General features: G+C 37.0%; 1 protein-coding gene across 1 annotated transcript in view; it reads right to left on the reverse strand.

The window, feature by feature from the left end:
* The window catches only part of CNTN1 (contactin 1), a 205,777-nt gene that overhangs the window by 35,025 nt on the left and 144,543 nt on the right, over nucleotides 1-26,209 (reverse strand). The window contains exons 5-15 of the mRNA XM_058806137.1: nucleotides 24,642-24,814; nucleotides 22,606-22,701; nucleotides 21,535-21,741; nucleotides 20,198-20,294; nucleotides 19,863-20,044; nucleotides 18,587-18,711; nucleotides 16,466-16,583; nucleotides 14,695-14,845; nucleotides 14,058-14,185; nucleotides 12,561-12,736; nucleotides 1,245-1,365 (exon numbers count right to left, since the gene is read on the reverse strand). Of these exons, the coding sequence (XP_058662120.1) occupies nucleotides 1,245-1,365; nucleotides 12,561-12,736; nucleotides 14,058-14,185; nucleotides 14,695-14,845; nucleotides 16,466-16,583; nucleotides 18,587-18,711; nucleotides 19,863-20,044; nucleotides 20,198-20,294; nucleotides 21,535-21,741; nucleotides 22,606-22,701; nucleotides 24,642-24,814 (1,574 nt within the window). The remainder of the gene's footprint in view (nucleotides 1-1,244; nucleotides 1,366-12,560; nucleotides 12,737-14,057; nucleotides 14,186-14,694; nucleotides 14,846-16,465; nucleotides 16,584-18,586; nucleotides 18,712-19,862; nucleotides 20,045-20,197; nucleotides 20,295-21,534; nucleotides 21,742-22,605; nucleotides 22,702-24,641; nucleotides 24,815-26,209) is intronic.

The raw sequence follows: 26,209 nt of genomic DNA on the forward strand, positions 1-26,209 counted from the left end.
ATGCAGTGAAACTACAATCCCACATTTGTCATATTTTGTAAGATATTTACTCTTGGCCTGGTAAGATGCTGAGTCTTACACTCACAAAAATGGCAGCTGTAAGCAGAACTGTGTTCATTGCATTAGAATCTGAATTTTGAGAACAAACTGAACGCTAATTTCTTCTACAAAATAGTCTCTGAGAAACTCTAATTACGGGCTGGAAGGGGAATCAGAAACTTGATAAAGCACTTTGCCTTTTAATTTTTAAAAGGAATTGCTTACATAATACTTTGGCTTATGAACACATCCTACTTTTTTACTTTGCAGATCTATTCTGTAGTTTATCACTTACCATATTTGCTTTGACATTTTATCCAAAACTGATGACATTTCATGGGCTCTTAATACCCAGCAAAAAATTAAATGCAGAAATATTCAAGTGCACAACAGCCTGAAATAACAGAAGCTCAGAACCATGACACTAGCTATACTTCAGCTGCTACACAGCTCTGTGATGTGACTTGAATGTGGGGCAAAACACAGCAGCAAGGCAACTGAATGTACAAGTTACATCAGTTCTGAATTGTCAGTAAAACAGAGCATTAGCACTTCAGAATGTGTTATGCCCACAGGCATAAAAGAAAGCAAAATGCCCAAAGGACCTTAACTCATGCTATTAAAACTTCACATTGTAACAGATATTGTAGGGTGCATACCGTATGAGCAAGAACAGCATTTTGGGAATGCAGTAACGCTTAACAGACATGACTCAGAGAGAAACTGAGAGATAAACTTAACCTCAGATGTCTTGGTTTCTGTAATTTGAAAACTCAGAATCCTTTTAATGTAGGCCCAGTATTATACACAATAATTTAATCCATACAGCTTTGAGAAGTGACTTAGAAATGTATCCAGGAGATACATTGAAATGATCCTTGAAATCTATTTTTAATAATGATTTAATAATGAACACCAAATTAAACTATCTAAATATTGCTTTCACATAAGGAAAACACCCATAATAAAAAAATCTTTACTTCTTTTCAGGAGAACACATGCTTAGTTAGACCTCTAAATGTCTGCAACCAAATCAGCACCCTGAGTAGACTTTCAAGACTTTGCCTGTTTATGGACTTCTCCTTTTAATTTCTGCCATCCGTTGATGAGAAATCACATATCCTAAACAATCAGAAACACCCTTATCTTTGTGTTTTGTCTAGGTGAAAACCAGCCACATTTCTGTATTACCTGGAGAAGCTTACCTCTTACCACAAGGTCAGCTGAAGCGGAGGAGTTGTCCACAATCGTCTGAGCAGTGCACATGTACCTCCCTGCATGCCGCAGCTGGACGTTTTTAATCAGCAGCTCACCATTGGATTTAATCTGTCACAAAAACAACACTTAGTGAAACTGGTAAACATCCCTGGGCAGCTATGTGATACCTGTCTACATATTCCTCCCAACCGACTTACAGGGTTTGCTATTTCTGAAGAGTAACTGCTTACTCAGAGCATGGATCATCCTCACACATAGATCTGATTTATAGGACAGCTGTTGAAAGTGTCCTGTGTTTCCTGAGGAGCTGCAGCTCTTTACTAGACACTTTAGTAAATGATTATTAACAAATCAACATTTCCCTCTTACTTTTTGAACCCCATATCTGAAAACTAAACTTAGTCAAGAATTTGTTTAAAAACCACAGTTATATGATTTTTCTGCACCATTACTTGCTTTTTTTTTTAAACACATTGGCAGGATAGAATGTCATGCAGTCCTGTTAACAGGGCAGGATGCTGTTTGGGTCTTCCTTTTTAATCCTATAGCAGTACCTGAGCTTTTAGCTCAGAGAGGCTACAAGCATAGCCTAAACAAAGATGCACGAAGAGTTGCTCTGTACTCCTCTGCCCTCCCTTGCTGCTGAGGCCCCTGTCAGGCTGGAAATGCTCTTCCCTGGCTCAGCTCTCACTGCTCCTTGGCAAACAGCAGGACCCCAGGGAAGCAATTTACCTTTTAACAAGGCTCATACACTGATCATCCCAGGCCCTAATCCTGCCTTAACACTCTTCACCAATGCCAGACTACTGGGAAATACTCAGCCATATTTTCAGATGGCTATGTGGGCCACTGGCTACCTTTGGCTGTGCAGAGAGGCAAACAGAATATAGTATTTTTATCCGATGGCACTTCTGAGTGACCAGATGTGCACCTGTAAACAACGAGTGGAACAGAGACTATGTGCACCACAGCTATTTCTTAATGAAAACAACGTTTTATGTGAAGACTTTAAGCATTAAAAATAACTCACTTGAAATATTTTACTTATCCATCCTGCCTTTTATTCCAGAAAAAGATTACTAGGCTAAATCAATGGGTTATACATGTGCTAGTCTTAAAGAGATTTCTCTAAAAATCCAAATGTTTTTACCAAAATATATCTGAACTTTCATGGGAGTAGAAGTTCAACCAAAATATTAATACATGAATTTATACCACACTACATCAACAGGGGCAACATTTAGATTTCCTAATTCACTGAAAATTGTTCAAAAATATAACTGAAACACCCTCCCCGCAAAAATAAAAAAAAAAAAAAAAAAGAAACCAAAAAACCCAAACATTGAGATAACTCACTGTAATCCACAGATCTTTACATGCCGGACTAAAAACAATTCAGATGCAAAATGGTATATACGAAAAAGAAATTGCAAAAATATTTAGGTGTAAGAACTAGTGCTTTCATCATCAGAGATGCTGGGTAACAAAAAAGACCTTTGAGACAATCTCGAATAGTATGGCCTGTGTGTCTGCATGTAGACATTCAGAAGAAATGGAATAAAGCTAATACCATCCAGTTAATGTTTCCTGATTGAAAAGGATGGGGGGAGAAAGCAAGGTTAAATCTTTTCCAAATGCTCTGCAACTAGAATGAGAGCTTATAGTCTATATTTAGGGGAGATTAAAACACACAGATAACACTATCCTTTTCCTTTCCAGACTCCAGTGAGGATTTTGGTTGCCAGCTTCAATTTCTGCTGGCATAAAATTTCAGCACAAACTGAAATGTTAGCATCAATTTTTTTAGGTCCAACATAAGAATTCACATATTTAAGAAATTACTGTGGTAAATAAATAATTGGATGAAAGAAGAATCAAGCACACATGAAAGAGAGTGCTTGACTCTAGCTAGCAATACTTCAGCTGACTGCCTTACAGGGTCAGCAAGAAAGGCAGGTTACACTGTGCCTTCTCTCTTTGAGTTACACAAGTGCTGCTAGCAAGGATCAAACAGATCTGCTGGATCAGTGAACAATCCAGTATTCCTGATACATTCCAGATAATTTCTCTCTTAGCTATTATTAAACTATTTCCATGTGGATATATATATATAGATTCACACTTTTCACTCAAGGCTAATATGGCTTTTAACTTGATTTTTCGAAGTGCATGCATCCTACAGAGACGACGAGAGTCTGGGACAGTGTCATTTCTGTGCTCATGCCTCCTCAGTTTATTCATGAGAGCTCCAGTAAGACTGCTGTGGCAGAGAGCATCCTTTGAAAATCTGCTGGAGTTACTGCATAAGTGAACACTGTCTGGCTGAACACCTGACTAATCACACGTGAGCCCTACAGTGGGCTGAGCAATTCTGGCAACAACTTCCAGGGAGAAAAATCAGTCAGAGTGTCAGTAGCTCTATGGGAAAAACGAATGCAGCTACCTGATCCTCTGTCCTCCAAAAATTACAACAAAGAAGCTGTAAAAAATCATACTCTTTGATTTTTCAGTTCCTGCTTTTCATTTGGCTGTTGGTTTTTTGGGGTGTGTTGGGTGGTGTTTTTTTGTTTTCTTTAGTTTTTTTTTTTTTAATTCTGCTCTTATTGGTTTTGGTTTTAATAAAAAACACAAACAGTTCCCTATATGGCTGCTGTGTATTGGTTCATTAACACTAAATGTCATCCTAGAAAGAACCACAGTGATTCTCTAATAATTACTTGCATTTTTATCTGCAAATAAACATAAGCAAATGCTGGGCAAAGCAATAAGGTTTAGAAACAGATTATGAGAATTCTCATAATCATATTATTACTTCAATAGCAAATGGTTGCAAATTCTTACTGGGGCTAGTACCTATTTCTATTTTAGCACTTTAATTAAAATAATTTATTGTATTTAATAATGATGTGCCCATATACTTGCCCTAACAATAATTCCCTTATAGCAACTTGGTCTTATAACCTAAATGATGAAAAACAGATGGAAAAATGTAACATAATTTTAAAAATCATCAAAAAATCATAGATACGGTGTTGTATCTTGTTGCTTCAGAAGCTCTCCTGGAACAAGCCTTCATGCAGTTGGTAATGAAGCTTTCCATACCTCAGAAGAAGCTGAAGTTCTTGGTGGTAAAAGAAAAGCTTACCAAGCAAATTAAGAGCACAGGCATCAGCGAATTCTGTCCACAAATTAGATATGAATGTACTGTATGTTTTCATCCCAAAACCTCAGCTTGGCTACGCTTAAAAATGCCTTCCTTAACTCAGAGAAGACTGAATCACAGACTGGAAATAGTGATAGCAATATTCAGGGATATTCCAAGGGTATCTGTGGTTCACCACTCAGTATTTACCAAGTTTCAAGCAAATACTTGCATCATATAAGCCCTGTATTTATGATTTAATAGTGATGTCAAAAATAGCATTTTATGACCTATTTCTGAGAGTCACTGTTTTTTTTTTGACCATTACCTTTTCCAGGGCACTAAATTGCCAAAAGCCATCAGAATGTGACCCTGTACAATTAAATACCATTTACAGGAATCTAGTGTTTTGACTGAAAACAGTGTCTTATCCACTTTTGTTGGGCCTTCAGAGACAATGAAGGAACTTCTGCTAATATAAGACTTCCAAGCCCAAGAAATAAATAAGTTAACTTGGCAGAAATAAAAGAACCTGGTAAGCAGAGTGTTTTTTTAAACTCAGGTACTAAAATTAGACATCTGAGCTTCAGCATTGTTTAATACACAGTAGATGTAAAATGGTAAGAGAATCAATAAGAAGTAATCCAGAAGAGATGGGATTCTGGGTGATGAGATCAGTTTGTCCAAAGCTAGAAATAACGTTAAATACCTTTTTCTACTACCTGTACCTAGAATTATTAACTCTAAATGAGCTCACATGAATTGGTTTGATCCTGCCAGTAAAGAATTAGTTGAGTGGTTGCTAAAACCAGAACAGATAATCCAACAGCTGTTGAGGTATGTTAATGTAAATGTGACTATAGATGTTTTCTTGCTATAGACATCAGAGACATAGGGACAACACTCCCAGTGCAACACCACTGTCTTATTCCTATTCACCCGAGACCTTGTTTTGCTGTATAAGCCATAGTTATAGATAAATAAAAAAACTCAGCAGGATAATGATGACAGTCATTCCCACTAAACAATCTTTTCCTTCAGTGAGCTATATTTATATGTAAAGGATATACAATGTTAATTCTACACTTGAGATGTGGACCGGGAAATATTTCCAACAAATGCATTATTATTCTTCTCCATTCAGCATACCACTGAAAATTCCTGAGGACATTGTGCTTTGTACCAGCATCCCTTTGGTAATGGGGCTTGTTATATCACTTACAACAGCAGAAAAAGCCTAGGTACTTGCTCACTTATGCTCATGGCTCACAGCTTTATGGCTGATGACAAAAATTCACAATATATTGCAAACTACATTTCTCTTAGTTGTGTTCACAGTTGGCTTTCTTAGCTTCTGCTATCTAACTACAGATGGTACGTGAATTTTGGTAGCCTCATAAGTCTCACAAGCACAGTCAACTGCTTTTGCAGAGTATTTTTTAATTCTAGCAGAGAGGTTGGCAGATCTTCGAAACTAATTACAATTCTTTGTGCTGTAAGTAGAACAAGTTTCCTCAAAGGCTTCTGCCAGAGCAAACTGCTTGTTGGCTTCACCCTCAGCATTATATCTTCTGCTTTCCTTCCCCTCCTTGCTCCTAACCACTGACTCCATCCATCACATTCCATGCTCACTAAGTTGTTATTATTAGGCCATTGCCTCTAAATACTCCTCCAAACCTACCCAAAATTGGGTAGCTTTGGAGTAATACTCAGAGTCATTTTCAGCTCACTCATGTCTAAAGCACTGCCCTAATGCATCAAGGCACTGAAAACAGTGCATTGAGACAGTATCTTGAGAGTCCTGGAATTCTCTTCCATATAAAACCAGTAAGCAGTTGATTTGGTTGGTCATGCTTCATCAACAATCACCTGCCACCTTAACACATTCAAAAACTGTACTAAATGAGCTCACTAAAACTCTGGCTTTGTTCTAGCCCATAAATAACCTCTTCTTCCTAATCACTGCATAACTGAGCTTTCCTATTTTGATTTCCACAATCAGGTGACCTCTTCATTAGGTGAGGGAAAGGCTGTGGATGTTTTCTGATGAACTCTAGGAAAGCCTTTGACACCATTTACCACAGCATTATGCTGGAGAAATTGGTTTCCTATGGCTTGGATGGGTGGATTGTTGCGGGGAAAGAAAACGGTCTGGGATGGTTGGACCCAGAGAGTGGTGGTGAGTGGAGTTACATGCAGCTGGTGCCTGGGCATCAGTGGGGTACTCCAGGGCTCAGTGCTGAGGCCAGTCCTGTTTAATATCTTTACTGACAATCTGAATGAGGGGATCAAGAGCATGCTCAGTGAGTTTGCAGATGACACCAAGTTAGGCAGTGGTATTGATCTGGTGGAGGGCAAGCAAGGCTCTGAAGAGGGATCTGGACAGGCTGGATCAATGAGTCAAGACCAATTGTATGAAGTCAAGGCCAGGTGCAGGTCCTACACTTGGGTCACAACAACCCCAGGCAGTGCTACAGGATGTGGGAAGAGTGGCAGCAAAGTGGCCTGGTGGAAAAGGACCTGGAGGCGCTGGTTGACAGCAGCTGATCATAAGCCAGTGTGTGCTCAGGTGGCCAAGAAGGTCAATTGCATCCTGGCCTGTATCTGAAAAAGTGTGGCCAGCAGGACAAGGACAGTGATTGTCACTCTGCACTTGGCACTGGTGAGGAGCCACTTCAAGTACTGTGTTCAGTTTTGGGTCCCTCACAGCAAGAATGACATCAGGGTGCTGGAGCAGGTCCAGAGAGGGGCAGTGAGGCTGGTGAAGGCGCTGGAGCACAGGTGTGATGAGGAGCAGCTGAAGGAACTGGAGGTGTTCAGCCTGGAGCAGAGGCTGAGGTGGGACCTTATCACTCTTCACCTAAAGTAGTGAGGTGGGGTTGGTCTCTTCTCCCAAATAACAAGGGAAGAATTTCTTCATGGAATAGGCTGTCAGGTGTTGGAACAGGTCAGCCTGGGAAGTGTCTGAATTATCAACCCTGGAGGCATTTAGACGTGTAGGTGTGGCACTTAGAGACACGGTTTAGAGGTGGACTTCACAGTGCTGGCTTAACAGTTAGACTTGGTTTTCTTAAAGATCTTTTCATCCTAAACTGTTCTATGATTCTCTAATTGTATATATTTTACTCCAATTCTTCAGTTCTTTTGAACTTTCTATTAATTTCCTGGTCTACACCTGGGGCAAGGCTAAGCACAAGGAGGATTACCAGGGAAAGCAATGAAGAAAACTCAAAATTAAAATCCTTGTATATTTTCTGCTGCAGGTAACAGTGGAATCATAGAAACATAGAATAGTTTGGGTTGGAATACAGATTTTTACAATAAAACTAACTGTCTCCGTAGCAATCTATTGAAGCAGGGGCATGCAGTAGAATAACTTTGTCTATCCATGTCAGCCAGCAAACTGCAATTTAAAATAATGTACAAAAAACAGGCAGCTGTAAATCTTTTCTAATATGACTTTTATAGTTCAACTTGTTCTTTGTTGTTCATAAACTCATCAGTTTTGGAGAAGAAACAAGCAAAGTGTTTTGGCAAACACTGTCTGCAATCTAGAATTCATCTCACTACTTTCAGAAATCTGCAGTGGGAATTTTGGTATCTGGACCAATCACCTTTAAAAATTAAATAAAGAATCAGGCTCTTCCATTTGTGTTGCACTCATTTAAGCGTGAAAAGTATTATGTGTCATAAGAATATTATGTGTCATTCTAGAACACTGTAAAGCTTTTTGTACTTCAAAGAGAGATAAAGTAAGAGGAATAATATTTGCATAAGGAAAAAGCAAGCTTTTCAGTATTCAGAGAAGTCTACACTACAGCAGGTTAAGCACAAGATAGCTGCAGGGACAGAGGTGGTTATGCACAGACACCTTGGATTCAGAAGCTACTTCAAAGCTGAATAGAGCCTGAGCTGTGGGTCCTGCAAGTTCTATGCTGAATGTATTTGTCTGCCTTTGTGCCATGTCCCTGCACTTGTGAACACTGGAGAGAACACTGCAAACTCAGAATTCACACTTCAGAGTCAGTGTGGACTCAGCAGGTTTTGCTTCCTGCTCTGTAGCACTCATGACACTGAGGTGTGTCAGCCTCAGCTTGAGAAATGCCCCTTTATATGAGAAAACATAAGGAGGTAGCAAGTCAGTTGTCTCTATGACAAAATTCATCCCCTGGCTTTACTGTATCTTTCTATCACCACTTACTCATTTTTGTATACTTAAAGAAGAAAGCTTTTTGCAAGAAGGTCAACTTCCTGAACACTTGTACAGCTATTCAATTTAAAGATAAAATGGTGATAAAACTATCAGGGTTTCAGGTTCACTGATATAAATTAAGACAACTAATAAATAATGTAGCAAACAGAAATACTAACGATATGGGAAGTTGTTTAAAATGTATTTGTGTCATTATGTCACTAAGACAACTACAGCCTAAACTTGAACTCTTCTTAAGCCTACGTGCAAGTTTCTGACTTGAACCAGTTAAATTATGGAGTTCCTTTTCCCGACTATCCATATGAATAGACTAGTGGGACTCAAAAGTTTAAAAAATTACTCTTTTTTTTGTAATGAACTTAAAGGAATATTCCTTTTTGGATCCTTTATGTATTTTTAAATATAAACATCTTAAAAGTAATCTTTTCAATCTTTAAAAATATATGACAAAAACCAGATCTATAAATAACAAACAAACATTAGAGTTTTCCAGATTACTTGAAGAGCTGTATCTTTTTGGGACTTGAAAAGATCAGTTAATGTTTAGTTCCTCAATCAAATAATCAGACGAACAACCAGATATAAAAGTTAAAACTAATCTATTAAATAGTAAGATTCTGAAGATTCCATTTGACTCTTTGGAAGCTAACCAATTCTTTTTTCTCTCTTTTTTTCCCCCTTTACATACTGCTGTCACAGGAAATGAAAACAGAACTGACAAATGTCCTTTTGAGAAATTAGTTTTAGTATTCATGTAATGCAAATTAGCTTTGCCTTCAGCAATGATGGAGATACCAAAGCTTGCATTTAAAGAAAGAAGAATTATGCAGGTGTTTACCTGAATTTAATTAGCATTTCATTATGTCTATATGACAATAACAATAGTATTATTTTGAGAACTGAAATTACTGTGGCTCTATCAAGTTTCAGCAACTTGATCTGCATAGTCGCATAAATTAATAGAGATATTATCAGAGGGATAGATGAGGATCCTTCACCAACAGGAAATTATGCACATGCTTCATATACCCAGTAACCTTAATATTCAGAGTGCAGTATCTTTTTCTTTTGTGTTTGTGAAGTGCTGGTGAGCACGTTTCAAGCTCAGCAGCTCGGGATGCTGCTGTCAAGTGTAAACCAGCTCACTCTTTACATCCAGGGGAGCCTGAGCAAACCTGCCACCCAGTGACTTCAGCCCAGAATTGCCAGGGGGAGGGAAACTGGCAGGAGAAAAGAGAAAATCCCTTTGCTTGCCCAGGAAGGAGAAAAACCCTTAATGCTACAATACAATAACAAATGAAGAGAAGAGAAATACAGAAACTACATATTTGTCTTAATTATATCCTACATAAACCATTGCATTGGATTTGCTGAATTTGTTAAAAATTCTGCATTTGTTATTACTTAAGCACTGAAGCACCTAATACCTACAAAAGCAGACTTCAAATGCAATCCTACTGTCTCCTCTGTCCCAGATAAAGACCAAGACACCTGTGGAAGAGTAACAAGGACTATTTGCACTTGCTTTGCATTTGAAAGCCCAGAATTAAGGCTTAGGAATGCAAAACTAGAAGACGCCTCTGCTAAAAGAATTTCTACCAGTTTTGACAGATCAAATGCAAAGCAAACCAAGAAATATCCTTCAGGAGGAAGGATATCCTTCAAGGTATCCTGAAGTGAATTAACTGATATTTAGATCTAAATTACTTAAAGGCCTAAGTGAATTAAGAATTCATCTTCTTTTGAATTCTGCAGAGTATCCATCCCTACCTCTACTGAAAAAGGAAACATTCCAGCACAAGATTCAACACCCATATGAAGAGAAGCACCTCATTCTCTCCCTCTGCAGACCACAGATAGTTTGTAGAGACCAAGGTAGTCTAGAAAAGTTAAGGTTATTTGGTTCCAAAATGAAGCACTTCAATAAAGGACATAAAATACTGAGGAGATAATCAGAATTCGAGATCAGGAGTCCAGGACCACTGGCCATCTGGAAGACGAAAGAGGTAGCTGGAAACTAAATTGTCAATCTTCTAAGAGATTACACATTTTCTGAAAGCCTTATTTGGTCCCACATTTGTCAACTTGAAGTGCTTTGCTAGAAAGTGCCTTAAAAGCAGGATTAAAATTCAGAGTTAATTTCCCCTAAAAGAAAAAAAAAATCCAGTTTACTTCTATTTTCATTATTTAGAGGAAACCCCAAAAGTGTGTATCAGGGATATAAAATTTTTTGCTCAACATGTTCAACACATGACCCATAGATGGAGTGCTTTCTCTTGCACTACAGATAAAGCCATTTTTACCTTCCTTCCACACCAAAATAACCAATTCATTAACATTTCAACCTGCTTTTCTCTTCTATGGGACAAATTTCTTAGTGTGACAACTGTCAGGTAGCTTAAAGCAATCAACTAAAAATCTGACACAGACTAATTTTATTTGATCTTTTACAAGGAGTAGGTTTACTGGGGCTTTACTCTTTAAGCTCTTGTCTGACACTCAGACTCATTCTAGTCTTTATCTAAGGACAAACTAATACAATCAGGAGGCAATTCAAGCTTTTCCAAGGTATTCCTACGCATCAAGTACACTATAGGAGTGTAAATACAGACCTATCACAAGTGTGACTTAATAGCCATTTGCAGGAAATGTTTTGAAAGATGCCAGTGTACTGGAGAATAACTACATACTTACTCATTCCTGAGGCAACACAAAATACACTGCAGACTACTTACCACCCTGCTACTGAGTGTGGACATAGCCTGTCAGGAGATTTACTGCAGAAAGGAGGGTATGTCTTTGGGTTTGAATGTTTATCAGCTGATCTTACCATACTTCTACTGGCTTCCTGGACAAGGACATGTTTTCTCACTGAAAGGGAGCAATGTGGCTTCTTAACTACATCTTACAATGTACATCTTAAGATGTACAATGTACATCTTCTTAACTACATCTTACAGCAAATGAGAAGGTTGAGGCAACTCTTGACTCCTCAAAGGGCTGTTTTGTTCCAAATCAGACTAAAATAGTTACACTTTCAACATATTTTCACATAGAGATAAACAGATACTGAAAGCAAAAAAATGAATTTCTTGGTCCATGGAAAATCAGATAATATTGCCAGCCCAGGAGAAGGACTCTTCAGGGGGCACTGGTACATCATTTTGAACACAGAGCTGAAACTAAATGTGGTCCCTGGTGTTCCCAGACACCACAACTACCATCAGCAACTATTTCTCTCCATACCCACTGTTTCTCTTGGGAGCACAAAAAAAAAAAAAGGTATCTAAATATGAGAATTTTTGAATATTTTAAATCCAGACTAGCAGAATATTTACACAAGCAGGCAGCTTGGAGATTGCTGAATATTAGGCAAATCAGCAGGTGATTAGACTTAACAAGAAAGGATTTCTAATAGAGATATTAATTTTAAATAAACCTGACAGAAGACTCTAAAAACATAACTATACATGCAAATACGAAGGAACTATGATTGTTCTACATGCCAAAATGAGTGTCTTTGTATTAACTTGTTTAGCCTCCTCATTAACTGCTCCTCTTCAGTGTTTACAAACTGTTTGACTCCTACCCACCATCTGGCCCAGCTTCATGCCAAATTCCAGAAATACTGATGATAAAAACATGGGTAAGTAAAAATTAATGCATATGCAAACTTTTTTCAGGTAATTTGCACCCTGTTTACAATCAGGCTATCTACCTTACCAGCTATTTTCAGTAATAATCTGAGGTACCAAAATACTTACATCAATTTAGATATCTGATTTCAGGTATCTGCCTGCAAGTGTCTCTGTGTCTGTAAGGTATCTGAATTGTAATTATATTTGATGTTCTTGGCCTACTGGCCCTGAACCGACACAGGAAAGACAACTATTCACAACAAAGAAAACTAGGCTTTCATGTATTAAATAAGGTTCTATAGTATCTTACCATAACATTCCGCTCATAATGTTCGTGTTCTTTCTCAAAATCTATTACAAAGCCATTTAGAGACCAGATAAATGTCAGGTCTAATGTGGGATCATGGGATGCAATGCATTGCATTGTAGCATTCTCTCCAACGGTGACATCGACATTCAACGGAGCTAAAGTAATTCTTGTAGCTTCTGTGAAGTTAATGGCAAACATGGAGAATTCCAATAAATAAATATTTATTAAAATATAAGCTCAGCTTCATAACTGTTTGATCATACATTAAACCACTCCCTCAAAGTCTAGTTCACGTTATTCACACAACTACATTTCAAAGGACCAAACTGAAGACAATAAAGAAAGCATTTTATAACTAAAATAGCTGGCTTCTGTTAACTCTTTAAATCTCTGAATCACATTACAACTATTTTTATTCATTGACTCTGTCTCAAGTAGAAAGAAGACACATAATGAATCCTACGTGACTTGTTTCAATTATAATATTTCCTATGTTTTAAAACTTGTCTCTGTAATAAATGAAAAGTTCTACTTGGTTGGGCCAAGTCAGATTTTCATTACAGCCTTGCAGGGATTATGATCTTAATTTATCTATTGAGAAACAATATAATAGATGCATAACAAATTGTGTAAATAGCTACATGTGAAAAAGAAGAGAAAACAATACAAGAAAAGGAAGAAAGCACATCAGCATGGAGCTGTCATGTCAATCCAGCATGATTTCTGGAACAGAGATTAAAAACCAATTTAACAAAAGACTCTTCTACTAGCAGTTGTACTTCACAGACATGGGTCTTACAGAATGCTGTTCCTGTCCTTCCTGTCTGTAGTCTACAGTTATTTAGTTATTTGACATCAGATTTTAAATACACACGGCTATCATTACTCAATCAGTAAATAAAAATACTGATAAAAGAAGGTAATTTAGAAGTGCAATCATATATATATATATATGCCCTCATCTCACAAATTTCATGCATATTTCTTTAACAGCAATGCTCTCTCAAACATGCTTATACCACCACCACGACAACAACAAAACCACCACCAAAACAAACTAATAAACGAACAACCAAACCGATCCAAACCAAACAAAACCCCCTACAAAAGAAAAAAAAAACACAAAAAAAAAAAAACCAAAAAAACCCCCACAACACTAAGGACATCAGGAGACCCATTTATCCGAGTCATGGCCCCAGAAACACACCTTAGCATAAGTGCTAAGCTACTAAATAAAGGGAAATGCATTAAAATATGTCAATTTAATGGATCTTGTTCACTAATCTCTTATGGAAATATCAACCCTAAAAACTGAGATGCAGTGTTAGAACTGATGCAAACATACCTAGTTTCAACTGAGCAATATGCTTTAAAAGCATCAATTCAGTGTTAATGAGCAATTAAATTAGAAAAAGTAGTGCAATGCTGGAACAAAAATTAGTCATTTTGAACTAAGGGATTCTGCCCAAAACAAACTATTGCAATTCTGAGGCTTACCTGTCATTTCTAGAACACCAGTGCTATTGGCTTTTCCTCGGTTATTTTCTGCAAAACAGGTGTAGCGACCTTCATCCAGCTTTGTGACATTGATAATTTCCAGGCTCCCATCATCCCAGATACGTATGCTATGGAAAGTGCAAGAGAAATTAAATTCTATATTAGAAAGCAATGCTTCCTATTAGAAAGCAATGCTTCCTGTAGAACTGTGGTAAATGAAAGAACAAACCACGAAAATCATTTGCAAGCTCACATCTATCTACTGGATTTATAAACTCACCTGCACTAAAAAATATTTAAAGAGACTGTGGATTAGACTGAGACATTAGATCTAGACATCAATCTCAGATTGCTGGAGCAAGAGAATGTACTTCTATTCACTTGTACTCATTCAAGTATTTTTCTTAGAGTTTTATGGTACAATTCAATTCTTAAATCAGACTGGGTAAAGTTGGATACCCTGCTAACTCCTTGAATCTATACTGCCAGCAACATTTTGGCATATTATTTTCCTGAAGTTATACATTCTCCTGTCCCTGAAGTCTGCAAAATGGAGAATCATCCTATGGGATAGACAGACAGATACATAAGGTTACACTTTTAAGGCTCAAAGTGTTCACTGACAGTCAGTACTAACCGGCTCCCATTTACAAGCAATTCTGTTCCTTTGCTCCAGGAGAATTTTGGCTTAGGAGCAGCTTTAGGCTTGCATTCAATGATTACACGCCCCCCTTTAGCTGCTAGGATTTTCTTCTTCATAGGGTTGAATTCAAAAGTAGGAGGTGAAGCTGAAAGCAAAAATTAACACAAATACTGCTGTTAGTGATTTTACTGCAAAACAGAATTTGTTTCCAACATACAATAAAAGACAGAACTATTGAATTGTTTACAAATGTTCATTATGCAGACTAGTGAGAAAAGTACTAACGATACAGAGATGTACTTGAAGTATGTGCTGATCTACAAGAGACATGAAAAATCATAACGTAGTTTAGTGCTGTGTTACTCTAGAGGTTTCTTTCTACTGATTTCTGAACTTTCATCTGAGTTTAATCTAACAAGATCAAAGTCCACTGAAAGTTCCTCCGTTTCAAAAGGCCTTTTGATCAGCCCTAATAAAATTCAGATTCCTGGAGATAAATTTCTTTAATAAGTTGCTCACTCAATCATAATTCCAAAGAATAGCTGGGTTTACTTTTCAGTGGTTTTAACCCTCTCTACAAACTAAAATTGCGCCCTTCTTATTCTTTGTGGTTTTCTGTTTGGCCAGCTGGCTGTAGGTGCAGTCTCAGATGTACAAGAGTATTGAGATGGGACTGTCATAAGCACCACACTTATGTCTCTGAGGTCAGATCTTTGCTTACTAATTTTTCCTTTATTTGAAACCAAATGAAAGAAAATAAAGCTTTTCATTATTTTGCACCTTGGCATATCAGCAAGTTAATTATGCCAGCAAGTGTGCGCACAGCCTGAGGAAATAAGGCTATTGTTTAATTACAGAAGTACAGAGCAAAACTCTGACCAATATCTGCATATCACCAACACTGAATTTTGAAAACGCACATTTAAAAAGTGCTCATTTTGGGTAAACCAAGCTGGTAGTGAGTACATAGTAATGGAAGACCAATGTAGATTGAAGCATTGTTGCGCAATGGGTTGGGAAAACCAAGAATAGTTTAGTTCTTGGGAAAGTCTGAAGGCAAGTGTGAGATGGAAAGAACAGCAACTACCACAGGGAAATTTAGAAAAATATGTCATACAGTCAGCATGTCTGCTCTAATGAAATCAGTAAAAACATCAGAAATTGTTTAAAGGCTGAGAAATTTGGATCTGAGAGTTGAATTTTCAACAGGATGCTCCTCAGGAAAACACAGTGGACTCGTAACTACATTCAGCCATCAAATGTGCTGTGGGCAAAACCAGACGTTGTGACTTCAGCGTAAGGGGTTGCAGAATGCAAAATCAAAGGGGAGAACAAAAATGAAGAGCTTCAAAAGCCAAGTAAGTGGAAATATGGTTTCTTAAAAAGCAGATTTTGCATCACAGAGGAGTGATCGTATGTGAGCAAAAATGAAAATGCTTCTTAACCAGTTTTGCAAGCTTAAAAACTTAGGCTGCAACTCCATGTGCTTCATACAACATCAGCACTATCAGTTCCTCTGAGGGGGAACATTAGGAAACAAGCATCATAAATACAAACAGAAAACATGCCCCACAAGTTGGCAAATTCATTCCTCAAGTTGTTGTCAAAAACCAGCTAGAGAGCTCAAATAAACCCCATCTCACCTAGATTGAGTGAGAGTTCTTAGCTTCATCCTCACAGGAATCTGTTACCAAACAGTACTTGCAAATATAACTGCTATCTTACTCAAGCCTGAAATAGTAAATAGAGAAATAATCCCACTGACCCACAATCTTCAGTTCAGCATTTGCATAAATAATTCCATGCGTGTTTTCTGCTATACACTGGTACATGCCGGCATCGTCAAAGGTCAGACTTTGCATTCTTAGTTCACCTTTCCGGAACTAAAACACAGAATCAATAAAATAACAAGATATTAAGACATTAACATAAACTACGTAAGCTGAAGAATCCATACCCATCCAAATTATTTTTTTTTCCTTTCTCAGTAACATTGGGTTCACCTTTTTCTAAAGAAAGAGTCATTGCAATTCAATATCTAAGTTTCTGGGAAAGTTCTAGTTGAGTGTCAGTAGAGAAATTTACTCTCCAATCCCCTGTTATCATATCAATGCACACTACTGATTCAGAAATAAGCAAGGCATTAAATTAATTTTATGCACATAAAGTTTGTTATGTCATGCTCACTCATCAGTGCTTTCTGTTGTTACATAATTTTATAACAGGAAAAAAGTCAAAGCAAGTCCCAGTGAGGTAGGAATTTTTCAGAAGATTCCTCTGAGAGATAGTACAAACTATTTTGGTTTTAATGTAAAAAAGCACAAATCAGTAAATCAAAGTAAGGTAGTTAAGGTGAGGTATTTTGTAAATGTAGATGTCAATCACTTTTTCAAAGATCATGTTAATGTGTTCTGTTTTCTTGAGAAAATTAAGCTGAAAGCTTTAACTCTTGTATCTAAGTGCTTTGGAGTGCATGGGGCAGTGGAAGATTAAGAGAATAGTACTTAGTTGAAAAGAGAACAGATTAAGGGAAGCATATTTTTTGACTATTTTATGTGAAAATGTTTTAATCAGATTTCATACAAGGAATCTTTGTTGTACTCTAAATGAAAGGTCTAATTACAAGTTATCTGATTTAGAAACAAATTATATTTTCAAGGCAATTAACATTTCTGCTGTCTTTCATTTGGAAATCATCTTATCATCATAGTAACACGCAGCATAATCTTCTGGTGTACTACTGGAGACTTGCACACTGCGTTCTGCAATCCAGTATGCAGATTTTGTTAGTGAAAGCCAAGTTCAGTGTGGACCAGCAAGTAACTCACTTGTTAAAATATTTGTTTGCAATAACTACCAAAACTAGAAAAGAAGCATTGTTTTTCCTGGTTTAAGCCACCTTCATATAGCAGATGGTGATATCCCTTCTCTGCCTCCAACATCATACATTCTTCTTAAGATACACAGTCAAAAACCAAGCTGCCTCATTGTCTGTTATGTTTATTTGCCAAGAGTCACAGCTCAGCAGATGCAGAGCTCCACTGTGCCCTCGTATTCTCTTGGGTTTTTAATGGCTTTTCATGTAGTGTATGTACTACACTTTGAATACACTGTTGGAATGCCTGATAAGGTTTTTCCCAGAGAAGTTGTGGATCTTCCATCCCTGGAATTGTTGAAGGGCAGGCTGATGGAGTTCTAAGCAACCAGGGCTAGTGAAAGGTGCCCCTGTCTGCTGCTAGGGGGCTGGAACTAACAATCTTTAAAGCACCTTCCAACACAAATCATTCTATGATTCCAGGATACTAGGAGAAAAAATTTACTTTGTTAAAACCAAATATCCAATAGAATTAAATTATCAAACAGTACTTCTTTAAACTTCTTTTAAACATCACCTAAATATTTGCAACATTCTTTGTCTAGAAAAAATGTGGAAAAGTAGAGGATAAAGACCACTGATACTTAAAAAAATAATCAATTTTCATATCTCCACTGACTTTTTTTAAAGACACGTTCTTCTATTTTTAAAGACACATTCATGTTTAATACAGTAAAAAGGATTAAGTTTGAAGAAAAGATGACATTTTTTATCCAGAGTGAAGAGCATTTACTTAAAAAGGCCTAGAGAAAAAGGGGTATCTACCTCCTAAACATGTGGTCAAAAGTTAAGTTGATAAGTCAAAGCTGAATACTAAACAGCCTGAAGAAATAAGAGAAGATTGAGATGAAACTTTTAAAAATAGATTTTAATGCCTCATGCAAGTGGCATCAGGAAATATTTAGATCATTATAATTAATTTTCCTTTAACCTTTTACTAATGCATGCTTCAAAACACTGTTTCCATGAGCTAACCACTCAAGCCAGTGTTACCTACAGCAATACACTCACCGAGGCACCATTCTTCAGCCACCTAATTGTTGGAATAGGCTTGCCCGTAGCTACACAAGGCCAGTACAGGTCACTGCCTATATCCCTTTCTGTGTCATTGATATGTTCTACCCACTCAGGAGCAGCTGCAGAATAAAATACATGATGCATTGTAAACATAGCACATACATATTTAATTAGCATTATGTTGTATTAATTCCACTGCTTTTTCCATGATACTTCAACAGGAAACTCAAAGTAATGATGATAACTCAGCAATCCACCAGCAGAAAAAAGAAGTTTTTGTCTTACTACATAGATTCAGAAAAGCCTCAAACTATTTTTTATGAGAAGAAAAGATGGAATTGAAATAACGGTTCCTGAAAAACAGAAGAGAAGATATCACTACTTATATTGATCTGTGGATAATTCTGTGTGAAAATTACTCAGTAGCACCATGAAAATGATAGTTAAATGACATGAAATTGTGCAAAATGTACTGAAAGGTTCTCCAAGAAATTATTCTCTTGGTGCAAACACCCTAAGTAAGAAATTAATATTGAAACAGTCCAGCATATTTGCTTTTGCTAAGCAAACAAACCAGTTTACTAGCTTTACTTATTATAAGCAGTAATAACCTTGTCACACTAATTCTGAGTTTGATCTTCTGTATTTCTAGCACTCAACCAAGGATCTTAACTCAGATCTTCTGCATAGCCAGTGAAAGAGACAAATCTTCTGAGGGTGCTTCAGATTCTATGTGTGACCTTTTAATATCATGGTTTTATGGCATAAACCTCAGACAAAAAGCCAAGTTACTTGGGATGATTTCACTATGAGCAGTAAGATACAATTTTCAGTTATCTAATTTAACCAAATGCAAAAAGGGAAGTGAGAGAGGATGAAGGAATAAACTGTGCATAGCTAATAAGACAGAGTGCTAAGACAGAAAACACAAAATAAGAAAACAAGAAATCCTAACAAACCTCATGGTCTCTTTTTCTTCCAGAAATCCTTTCACTTCAAGTACTATAAATTGATTTAATTTACATTATGCATAACAGGTAACACAGAACTGTCACATAGTATATACCAAAGTGTATATACCAGCTCTCCAACCAGACAATTAATACATAAATATCATGCCTGACATTTAATGCAACAATTTTGATTCTACTCTATTAACTTGAAAAGCAGTGTATGAGGAACCAACACAGACATCAACTGTGAAAACACAGACATTTCTAACCTAAGTAAAGGCAACACAGATCATCAAGAATAAAATTGTTCTTCCTACCTTGTACATAAACTCTTGCTTGGTGTTTATCTTTTCCTTTATAGTTTTCAGCTTCACACTCATAAAGCCCTTCATCTTCATACTGAATATTGAAGATCTTAAGTACTGCACCAGACATGCTTATCTCAGCAGAGGCTGGCAAGGGTTCAAGGTATTTACTCCATCTGAGCTCAGGAACCGGACTTGAAAAGGTACAGTAAAGTACAAATGAGTGTGTTCAAGAACTGGCAGTTAAACTGCAGACTACAAAAAGAGCATTTGATCATGAAATATGTATTTTCATTCCCCAAAATATGAAAGCAATTCATGCTGTACAATAACTAAAACACACTTACTTTCCAAGAGCAAAACACTCCAGTGTCACGTTTTGTCCCAGGAGAGCGTACGTGTCCTTGAACTTCACCTTGATATCAGCGGGATACACTTTTGCTCCTAATATGAAAAACAAGATTCTAAGAAAAGGCATGTCAGAAAGTTATAGAGCTACTAAAATTTACACAGTTCAATAAAACTTTTCTTAAAATGCCAGACAAAATCCTTCTTTAAACTGCAACAGCCTGTCAATTCATAAAGTCTGACTAAGCACTGAACTTTTACTAGTAAAGCATAAGTGTTTTACTCAGCAACTAGTTATCTTTCTCTGGATGACTAATCCCAACATTTTAAACAAAATTTCTAATTGCTTTTAAAGCATGATGATGTACTCTATGTGTGGGTAGACAAAAACCTGAGTCTGTTTTTTCACATGTTTTATACTGGATGGAATATTTTTAATTATTTTGAATTTAGGCTCAATTTTCTCTCAGTAAGGGTATGAAGGAGCTAGAGCAAGCACATCTACAATTTAATGAGTGCAAAGGGATGTCAAATCTCCCTACTAGCAATCCCTGTAGGAACTTTGTTCCTACAGGGAACTCCCATCAGTTCTAGATGAAGACGACAATGTGAATACTGGAATATTTGGTCAAAGATCACTAATTTGAAATTACATTAATTCAATCAGTAATATGGAAAATTGTACAAATAAAATTGATGATCAGTTTATGAGAACCTAGTGACTGACAGTCTGAAGTGGCAAAAACGAATTTGGTTCCTATTTAGAAAACGTGCAGTTCCCCTTAAAAAAATGCCAGAAAATAATCCAGTAACACAAAGCCACAGAGGTGCCTTAGGAGATTGACTGAGAGACACAAAGCTCCCAGGACACTGTTGGATGGGAAATTTCATCAGGGTAAAAGGATTTTCCTCTTTCACGGGGGATTTTCTGGGGGAAAAGAAGTAAATCTTGATGCTGTTCATCAACATTTACATGAAGTTTCTACTTTTCAGTCATACTCCTTTGAACCAATGCCAAGACTAGAAAAGATACTGAAGATTTTGGGATCAGGGCCTTATCACATAAAAGAAATGGAGATTGTGGGGATAAGAATTCTGTTCTCAATGATCTGAAAGGAAATGTGTGAATTAATCAATGGAGATTTTTTTCACAAAGTTTTCACTGTGAATAGGAATGATTTGTACCTCTGCATCGGAAACACTGAGTAACATTGTGCAGTAGCCATTATAACTTGCCATATAATTCTCCTTACAGAAACGAAAGTAGCTATAAATTAGCAAAATCACAATACAAACAGTTAAAATGCTGTGCATAGTATTTCCAATAAATACTTACGATCAGATTGCGGAATAAGTGGAATAAATTTACTGAATACACTCTTTGTTATGGAAGGGCTGGACACAAAACATGAATAATTGCCCTTATCTGATGCTTCCACATTTGCAATGTAGAGATTGCCATTTGTCTGTGACACAAATCGTCGTTTGTCCAAAGCAATGAACACTGGGAACTCATTTAGAAGCCAGCGATAACTGAGGTCATCTGGAGGAAGATACTTCAGTCAGTATTAAAACCCAACACTATCAGCTATTTAAACCACAGAATACTGTCTGTATATAAAACACTTGAGTCTAATTTCTAGGTTATAGATATTTTCTTCAGAGAGGCAGCTATGCAGACAGATTTATGCATGTCTCAGCAGCCAGCTCACTCCTGACTACACTGAACACTGGGGCACTGCTGCTGTCACTGCAGGTTACTGGGGACCTGGCTGCAGTGTGCACACCTTGCCCTGGGCACAACCATCCCACAGGAACTGACTGGGATGGGATGAGAGAGGCAGCTGGGTCTTGACCGCATGCAACTGAGAAGCTGGGAACTGCTCAGCAGTTTTGTGATTTAGACAAGACCTTAGAATATTTTATCTAGTAATATGTCTTCATTCTTCAGTTCCTTAGAGTGCTTAAATGGAGCATGAAAAGTAAATCATTACTCCATTTTACAAGGTAAAAGAGATGCTAACAGCCAATTTGATCCCTCATGATGGAACTCCAGATGCTTAAGATTATGGTTATAATCCATGCAGAGCTCTTCAGTAGTTAATGATGAGAAAAAGTCCCTTCCAGAGAATAACTAACCTCATCTCTGACCCTCTGGGGTGCTTCAGCTGTTCCATGATTTTGAGAGAAGCCCATAACCGTAGCACTTGAGGGACTTTACTAGGTGCAATGAACAGTCAACATATGGTCAACAATACACATTCAAAACAGCAACCTAACCTAAATGGTGATTCTCAAGCTGCACAAAAGTTACTGTTTAAGTGAATATAAAGGAAACTTGCAAAAAAAAAAAAAATAAACTTTTACTCTTCAGACATTGAAAATGAAGCACTTTGAGCTGAATTACCTGGGTAGTGATAAGGGGGATCACAAAGAAGCACTGCCCCAACACCTTCTCGCACTTTAACCTCGTAACGTTCCTCAGGTGGAAAGGGATCCAGCTCTAGTTTTTAAAAACACAAGGGGAGGAGAAGACGGTTTTTAACTACAGTAACTTTTTATTATTATCATCTCTTTCTGTCCTGTAGCGATTAGTATAGAAATACACCAATGCATGGCAGATAGAAACTAGTTGACCCCTAACGCCAGTTTTGCCTATTTTTCATTACCGATGCATTTTTTGCTATTTTTGTCATCATAATTTTAAATACCAGGGAAAAGAAAAAAGTGATGCAGACTTTATCTCTAAGAGTAGTTAGGCTTAAAAAATTATAATGAGTGTTAAGGCACTGGATCTAAAAATTATGTACAGTATTCTCAGATGGACTAATTGATGAAGCATATGAGAGAATGTGGGTTCTGCTCCACGGTTTCAGTAAATTTGACAAAACAACAAAATTAAAGCTGGTCAAGACTTTTGAACTTTTCTAAATGGTTGTTGACATTTTTCAATCAGTTTATGCATAAGCAAAAGAAAAAAACTTACACTAAAGATCAGACATTTTCTCTCCTAATTTTAGCAACTCTATTCAGTTCTTTAGAAACATTGTTTGTAGAAAGAAATGTTTTTATAGGTGATCATTAAATAGGAGAAAGGAAGAAATACAACAGTATAAAGAAGAATGAAAGCAGACACTTTTTCTACAGATATTTACTAGTTTCCAGTGATCTTTTCACTATTCCTTGCCTCTTTACCCTATTTTAGTTTACATATTGAAACACTGTATATTAGGGTTCTGTTCTACATAATTTCTCAGTATACTATCAACATGAAGCCAGTGAGCTGGCAGGCAGAAGGCATACCTCAGACTGTTTTGGTTCTATTTTTTTTAAAATCTATTAGGTTTCTTGGTTTATTTTTTTTTAATCCTATTGATTATTCAGGACTGACACGACCGAAGCCTGCTTTAGGTACAAATAAATATCCCATAAATGAAATGTTGATGTTTTCTCCATTAAAAAAAAGTAACAACCTGGCCTTCAATTTTTTTTTCTAGAAGCTACCCTGGCTAAATACAGACTAAAACTATATCAATGATGATATGATCCTAATCAGCTCATTATAGCTTCTGACTTTCTCTAATATCTGTAGTCCCACAGTCTCACAAGTATTATCAGATAGCAGAACTTTTCACTAAATGTCTGATCTTCTACAGCAAGGAATGAATTCTACTTATGGAGGCCAGTTAAAAACAAGAGGAGCATCAAACCCTTAGTGTCAGGGCACCTACGGCTTTGTGAATGGATCACAGTTAGAGTGGATTCCTTTCTTTTGGGATTCCTTTTTGTACCTTCTGATGATAAAATATATCTGGGGAAAAGGCAACTTAAGTCAAAATTAAACAGAAATCCCAAACACTGTCTTAAGTCCATACAATTTTGCATTATTCTTCATTTAGTACATCAATTTTTTGTAATTAAAGTATTTGGTCATATGCAGGTCTGTACATGTACATATCCTCTCAAGACTAGCTCATCACTGTCATAAGTTGATAGAAATTTCTCCCAGCAGGGTTTTTTCACTGTAGCCTAGGAGTCAGGGCATACTTTACTAGCAAGTGCTGTGCCTTGCCCCTGCGGCTGTGCTTGCCCTGCACCTCATCACCATATGCCCTCACTCAAGTCTTTCTTCTGTGATCCCTCAGGTCCTACCATGATTTTAAGAGAGTCTGGACATTATTATCTCCAGATCTGGCTCCATGAGCTTCTTCACTTCATAATTTAACAACTACTCACTGGGAAGGCTGCTATGTCATGTCAGCTGAATGTAAAGAATATAAAATGCTTACAAATTTATTTTGTGTCGACCTCTGCAGACTAAGGCACTTAAGATGCTGTTTTTACAGAGTAGTACAGATACAGCACACGTCAGCAGAATACACCGCAGTGTAAAACATTGGGCTAACCATAATTTTTCTATATTCTGACATAAACAACACTTACGTCCAAAACGCAGAGTGGCTTCACTGCTTCTGACAGTTCCAAAGACATTTGACACTACACAGACATATTTTCCAGCATCCCTTGATTTCTCTGGATTATTGATAACAAGTCTGCCTCCCACCATGCTGTACCGCTCCTTTGTTAAGTCAATATCCCAGTTGTTGAGTTTCCACCTATTAAAAAAGAAAAACAAGATGTAAGATTGGCCCCAAAAAGCAACCTGGTAAGAAAAATGATGTGAACAGTAACTCATAAATTCTGACAAACTATGCAGGAAATTATTAATATACTTCTATACAAGTTTTAGGTTTTCCTTCAGCAAGATGCACAGATTTGAACTTCAGAGGTCTCTTAAACATAACAGTGTCAGTTCTTCCTTCTTAGAGATGGGACATACTTTGTAAACACATAGTTGCTGGCCAAGCAGTAAGAGATGCTTGAGCTGGCTGTGAAGGAGCTAGCCAGTCACCAAACACACAGATTTTAAACATATCTCAAATAAATATCTAAGTTCAGACTAGATAAAAATATACTCCTTCTGCACTTTTAAAGTATGGGGCAATGAGAGTTTTTTTAAACCTGCTGCAGATAATGAAAATGCTTCATAAAACATAATGTGCCAGTAAAGTCAGTGCAAAAGCTGTGGCATCCTTCATAAAAGACCTACTTAAATTGCTGGACACTCTTCCCTGAGTAATGGTAAAACCCCACAGCCAATTCACTGAATTACTGCAACTTTCACTTCAGGGATTAAGGGAGAAACTGGCGGCCCAGTTTCTTATTTTAAGAGAAGTTAAAAAAGACGGAGTGGATACCAGTGCTCATGACTTATATTTGTGCCTGTTACTGTGTCCACAAGAGGGAGCCTGTTACCTTAGAAAGAAGCTGCCTGGCTCCTCTGCGCAAATAGCACAGATGCAACTTAATTACATTTAAAGATCATAGCCTTATTTCTGCATAAATATTTTCTTTTTTCATAAGGTAAGGTTAGGTATTAGTATTTAACAATGATAATACACACACCACCTGTTCATTCACTATTGAACATATACCAAAATATGCAGAGTTCTCATTTGGAAGTGGAACCTGCTATTGTCACAGAAATAAACAAAATAAAAGACAAAAAACAACAACAACAAAAAAAACCCCAAACCACAAAAAACAAAAAAAAACCCAAAACCAAAAAAAAATCAAATTAAATAGAAGAATTTTAAAGATGAAACAAATTTTGACCTTATAAAGTTCTAGAGGTATCACTTCAGTCCTGTTAGACATACTATATGTCAGTGTTAGAAAAAATGAATACATCCTCTATTCAGAAATATCTAGGTATAAATGTGCTAAGGACAGCACATCCTCCAATGAAAATGGCGGGAAGGACTTATTTACCTCTGAGATAGAAGAATTTTGACTCATTAACTGCTAGAGGGATGAGATGAAGATAACATATTGAGGCATACTAAAACTAATGTGTCAGGAAATCAGAAAAGTGGCTTTATTCTGTACTGCAATTATCATCACCTATCAGTGCTAATTGTCAGATCTGCTCCTAGACACAGAAGTTCTGG

Source organism: Ammospiza caudacuta, chromosome 5, assembly GCF_027887145.1.
Source record: "Ammospiza caudacuta isolate bAmmCau1 chromosome 5, bAmmCau1.pri, whole genome shotgun sequence".
NCBI classification, from domain to species: Eukaryota; Metazoa; Chordata; class Aves; order Passeriformes; family Passerellidae; genus Ammospiza; species Ammospiza caudacuta.